Raw genomic sequence first — 6,000 nt, forward strand, 5'->3', positions numbered from 1 at the left:
TCGCTTGAGTCCAGGAGTTCGAGACAAGCCTGACCAACATGGTGAAACCTCGTCTCTACTAAAAAATATACAAAATTAGCTGTGTGTGTTGGCACGTGCCTGTAATCCCAGCTACTTGGGAGGCTGAGGCAGGAGAATCACTTGAACTCAGGAGGCAGAGGTTGCAGTGAGCCGAGATCATGCCACTGCACTCCAGCCTGAGCAACAAAAGTGAAACTCCATCTCAAAAAAAAAAAAAGAAGAAGAAGAAGAAAAAGAAAAAGGAAAAAAAAATAGAAAATGATGAATAGATAGTTAGATTAATTTGTTAATTAAATAATATATCCAGGGAAGGTTTGAAACACAACCTTTATTACATATGATGTTTACATGTTAGACTGAGTGCTGGTCCCTCATCTCCTTCATACCTTGGGCAGTCTGTCTGCTACTATCTCCATGGCTCTTTCTTCTCCCTGAAAGTGAAGAAAACAATTGAGGCAGAACAGGAAGAGGCAAGAAACAATACAAGCATCACTAGACAGTTACCCTTCACCTTTGTTTTAAAGCTCAGAGTCATGCACCCCCACAGTGAGTTCGTTTCCAGATCAAATGCAGCAAAATGAAGGTTCTGAAACATTTCCAGGTCTCTTGGTATCTCATGAGGATGATGTTGTTACTTCTCCAAATACCCCTTTTCCTCAAGGGCTATATTCATGGGCTGAGGTTAGGTCCCAGCTCAGGCCAAAGGCTCTCAGACTCCACACCTCTGATCTTGCTGGCAGCCTGTCCTTTCAGGCCAATCCTGGCTCTTGAGGTTAAACTGAGTTTTCTCTGCCTTGAAGACCTGCAGTACTTCCTCTTAGAATTGAGGACAATCATGGAGACATTGAGAAAGTTCCCAGTCAATGCTCTTCACCTTATCGTCTAAGCAAATGGAGGACAATTTCCCCAGAAGCACCAGGTGCACCACAAGTTGATGCAGCTGCAGAGCCACCAGGTGACCCAGTGCATCCCTGCAGCTCCTTCCCTTGGATTCCTCTGGGCCCTCATCACACAGCCTCAGAAAACTGCAAATCTCACTCCTTACCTCTTGCAAGAGAAGGCCACACCATCTTCCAGTATCTTCTGGCCCAAAAGTCTCAGCTGCTGTGTGAAAATCAAACCAAAGAAAGACATTTCTTAGTTAACGTGACCTTAGAAATTCTCAGAATTTCCTGCAGGAGCTGGAAAGGTCAAGACAAGTCCTGACTTACAATCAAGACTTTATTAGATGCCTAGGCAAGAAGCAGGGATCCCAGTTATGTCCCCTTCCATTGTTCCCTGAGCCAATAAAGCCCGCAAATCTCCCTTACAGAGACTTAAGCCTGAAATGGGGAGAGAGTACTGGCTCAGGGAAGCCATTGCTCCCTCAGCGGTCCCACAACCCAGCCCTTGCTCACTTCCTGTCCTTTGGAATGTCCTTTGGAGAATGAAACACACAGCCTGGACATTGGCTCCAGGATCTCCTCAGGCCAAGGTCTTCCCCTGTGGGCTGCCCCTCCTCCTCCTTCTTTGCTGCTGGTTTCTCTTCCTCCTCCTCCTCATTTCCATTTTCCTCCTCCTGCTCCTCTTGGGTGCTCCCTGATTCCATGTTGCCTGTCAGCTGAGCCATGGTGAGATGAAAGACGTGGCAGCTGAAGCCCTCTCTGATCCCATATTGCACATGCTCCTGGAGGGTTTCCACGGTGGCAAACACCCGGCAGCAGGCCATGCACCTGAAGCCGTTCTCCATGGTCACCAGCCAGTCAGGAGTCTTGGCCCTGGGTGCCTCCTCAACGGTGGGTGAGCCTGGCAGGCTGTCTGATTCTGTCCTTTCCTCATGCTCTTTCTCCTCCCCGCTGGGCTCACTGTCAGACAGGAGGTTTCTGGTGGACACATCAGAGGGGGCAGTACCTACCCTCACAACCTCAGGAAGGGTCACTTCTTCCATCCTTGGCTGCTTCTCTAAGGACTCCGAAGTTTCCTCTGTCTCCCAGGAGACAGCCACACCTTTTTTCATTTGTACCTGCATGTAGTATATTTTCATGCCCCTTTCCTCTTTGTTTACACACAGAGAGGACACACAAGTCTTATAGGATGAATGGGATGACAAGGAGACATGTTGTGAGCAGGGAGGAGTCTCTCCTCGTTCCTGAACCTGGGCCAGGGGTGACTGAGGCTGGGGGCTGTCTCGATGTATTCTCTGGATTCCTGGGAAAGGAAATTAGAAACATGAGCAGATGCATGGGCCATGCCAGGAGCTGGGGGAACATAAGTTGAATATGTGTGGTGCAGGAGAGAGGGACTGTGGTGTGATACAGCTGTGTGGTGAGCTTGGTGTTTGTTGTTCATATTGTGGGGTAGTGATTCTAGTGTCATTTGTGTGTAGGGATGTTGCTGGGGTGTCTGTATACATGGGTGTGGAGTATGGTGGTGAGGACTGCAGCTTATGTGGAATGTCGGCAGCATGTGTGTGCTATGAGGATGTGAGTTGATGCCATCACTGATGTGTTATTTGTGGAATGTGGGAGGTAGTGTGGGAGAATGGCACTGCAGGTCACGCATTTGTGTGGGATGTGTGCAGAGAGTGTACCTGTGGAGCGTGTGGCAGTATGTTTGAGGTGTGTAGGCCTGAGCTAGAGTCCTGCTGCAGTGCTGGAGGCCTGGGCTGAGGAACTCTGTTTTTCTCTGGAAGGCAAAGTCAGAGCCCAAGTAGTTCCGCTGAAGGTGCTTAATCTGGTCCTGTTGCCCTACACCCCAAGAGCAGACTTTCCTGGCCTCTGTTCCCTGACTGCCTGACTGCACACCAGGGCTCATGCTCTCCTGCACTGAGCTCATATCCATGCTCTTCTAACAGCACTGTATCTTGCCCAGACACCTCTGCAGAGCTCTGATCATATCCAACTGCCCTGGGTTTCCTCTTAGCCTCATCCTTGGATCTATGGGCCTCCTGCCCCCTACCCAAGGAGCCCGGCACCCAAAATGTCCCAGACCTAAGGAGCCCAGCACCCAAAGAGTCTCATACCCATAGCGCCCTGTATCCAGAGTGTCATGCTCAAGGAACCTCACACCCAGAGAATCTCACACCAAAGGAGCCCCAAACCCAAAAAGTCCCACTCCCAAAGAGTCTTCCACTCCAGCAGCACTACAACCAAAGAGCCCCAGGCCCAAAGAGCCCTGTACCCAAAGAGCCCCAGGCCCAAAGAGCCCTGTACCCAAAGAGCCCCAGGCCCAAAGAGCCCCACACTCAAAGATTTTCATGCCCAATGAACCCCACAGCCAAGGAGCCACATGCCCAAGGAGCCCTGCACCCTTACCACCGTGGATGAGCTTGCGTGAAGAAGAAACGCAGGAGAAGTATTCAGAGGTAGAAGTAACTTCCCCCATCCCTTGGCTCCAGCCTTTGGCCACTCTAGTGGATCCAGGCTGCAGGGCATCCTCTTGGGACTTTGACATTCCTGAGAAAGGTATGAAGGGCAAGGAGATATGGTGGATGGGGAATGTTTGTGCATCATTTACCCATCCAACAAATATTTACTGAGTGGCTGACGTATGTCAGGTGTGGTGAACACACATGGTTTGTGAGACAGCTTTCTGGTGGATACTCCAATATTTAATGACAGTCAACAGGTATTTTGATAGTGTATCGTTAGGAACGTAGGCCTGTGTGGTGACTATGAACAGGTCTGAAGTGTAAGAGTGATACATATCAGATAGCCTTTGATATGTGTAGGTTTGTGTGGGTATATTATAGAAACATGTGTCTGTGTCTATGGAGTTTGTGTGCATAGTTTGTGTTTACAACCCTGGAATTATGCAATATGTAACTTTTCCTGATTATATGGTGTGGCTTGTATTTATAATGTACAATTAATTCATTCATCTGGCAATATTTCATAAACAGCTACCATGTATCAGACACCAGTCCACTCTTCTAGGCTCTAGGAATACTGAACAAAACAGTCCTTCTTCTAAGTGGACTTTCCATTCTCGACAAGGAAGACAGACACTAAGCAGAAATATAAGTATATCATAGGTTGGCTCATTATGAATATATAAGGGTCATCAGATCTAGCAAAAAAACAGCTGATACCAAATTAAATTTGAATTTTAGATAAATTACAAATAATTTTTTAGTGTAAGTATGTCCCATGCAATATTTGTCATACTTATCTTTACTGTCAGTATGTTCCATACCATATCTGGGACACACTCATACTAAAAAATCATTGGTGGTTTATCTGACATTCAAGTTTAACTGGACATCCTGTATTTTATCTGGCAACCCTAATAAGGGGATGGTGGTGAATCTCTGTTTCATCGTGGTCTGTGCAAAGCAGGCCTCGCTCTGCTACACAATGTGCTACAGATATGGCATGTGTGATGTGTGACTGGCTCTTAAAGAGGTATTTAGAGATAGTTTAAGGTAGCTGTGTTTGTGTGAGAGTTGAGGTGACACACACACCCCCCCCACACACATGAAATCTCTGTAGGAAGAAAAGACTGTCACACACATGGGTTGTGTGAGTATGTAATAGAGGAACGGTATGTGTGTCTAACTGCATGCACTGTGTGTGGAGGTGTGTGACTCTTTTTCTGTATCAGAGTACATATGGACATACGAGGGACTGTCTCCTGGAATACCCTTAACAAAAATTCGGTACACACTGTTATGTGTATTGAGTGTTGCCCAGGCCCAGGCATGGTGACAGGAAGTTCACCCTGTAGAACCCACCACTGTGCTCCCATTATCTCCAGTCCTCCCCCCAACACACACGCGCGCGCACACACACACACACACACACACACACAGAGACAGACAAATTCTGAAATGTGAGGGTAGATGAAGGAGAGGAAAACCATTGCCTTTCCCTTCCTGTCCCAGCCCCCTGCTCTCCATGCCTATTCTTCATGCCTCCATTCCCAGGGCTCAACCTACAGGTCTTTATGACCTTGGGCCTCATAGGCGCTGCTGAGCTCTAATTGGGGCAGAAGCCTCGAGGGCCATCTCTGGGGCAGGCTCCTTTCTGCCCTGTCTCCTGCATGTGACTATCCCCCTTTCAGGATAAGCGGCTTGTTTACATTTAATACCTGCCATTATCATGCAGCCTGGGAAGTAACTGACAGCAATCGAAGACCCTTACCCTGTGTGTCATTTCCCCTGGGAAGTCCCACACTGTGGATTCACAAACTCTGTTGGATTAATTGGTTAATTCTTCCTGCTGAAAAATCAAACCTTCGAGGTTTCAGTACGACGCCATCCCTAAACAAGTGTTTCATCTACTTTCTAACAAGCATTTCACTTCTCAAGACATTTTTCAACAAGGCCTTTAACTCATTGGGCTACTCTTTCGTTTCTGCTAAAAGGGGCAGAGCAACTCATAGATTTCTACCAGCACCCTTCACACCTTCCACCTCAGTCACCCCAGGGAAAGAGTAAATAAAGAGAATGAGAGAAAGACGAGATGCAGGCTGCATCACTGGGTCTCTGTAAGTGGGACCCCGACCTGCCTGGAGACTGACATAGTTCAGGTACCAGCAGCCCCAGAACAAAAGTTCTCAGCCCAGCAGGGCTGGCTTTCTGTATCATGTGCCAGTGGCATCTGGACTTCCTGTCCATCTCACATCCGGGTACCCTCAAGATGGATGTGCTGGCATCAGCCAACAGCCAGGTCTCCCCGTCACTACCGTATGGGTAGTAATTCTCCTCAGTTCCTCCTCCCCAAAGAAGGCTCAGGCTGGCCGGGCGCGGTGACTCACGCCTTTAATCCCAGCACTTTGGGAGGCCGAGGCGGGCGGATCACGAGGTCACGAGATCGAAACCATCCTGGCTACCACGATGAAACCCCATCTCTACTAAAAATAAAAAAATTTTTTAAAAAAATTAGCTGGGTATTGTAGTGAGCACCTGTAGCTCCAGCTACTCGGGAGGCTGAGGCAGGAGAATGGCGTGAATCCGGGAGGCGGAGCTTGCAGTGAGCTGAGATCCGGCCACTGCACTCC

General features: G+C 48.3%; 1 protein-coding gene across 4 annotated transcripts in view; it reads right to left on the minus strand.

Moving 5' to 3' along the window:
• Positions 1 to 334: 334 nt before the first annotated feature.
• FAM170A (family with sequence similarity 170 member A) overlaps positions 335 to 6,000 on the minus strand; it is a 6,928-nt gene continuing 1,262 nt past the window's right edge. Inside the window, exons 2-5 of one of the 4 annotated variants that reach the window (XM_017872334.1) lie at positions 3,315 to 3,455; positions 1,916 to 2,208; positions 1,067 to 1,125; positions 335 to 452 (exon numbers count right to left, since the gene is read on the minus strand). In XM_017872334.1, coding sequence (XP_017727823.1) covers positions 428 to 452; positions 1,067 to 1,125; positions 1,916 to 2,208; positions 3,315 to 3,455 — 518 coding nt within the window. In that variant the 3' untranslated portion in view covers positions 335 to 427. Of the gene's footprint in view, positions 453 to 1,066; positions 1,126 to 1,418; positions 2,209 to 3,314; positions 3,456 to 6,000 lie in introns of all 4 variants that reach the window. The other 3 variants (XM_017872330.1, XM_017872331.1, XM_017872333.1) reach the window with 3 other exon arrangements.

Source organism: Rhinopithecus bieti, unplaced genomic scaffold (assembly GCF_001698545.2).
Source record: "Rhinopithecus bieti isolate Rb0 unplaced genomic scaffold, ASM169854v2 scaffold_6439, whole genome shotgun sequence".
Classification (NCBI taxonomy): domain Eukaryota; kingdom Metazoa; phylum Chordata; class Mammalia; order Primates; family Cercopithecidae; genus Rhinopithecus; species Rhinopithecus bieti.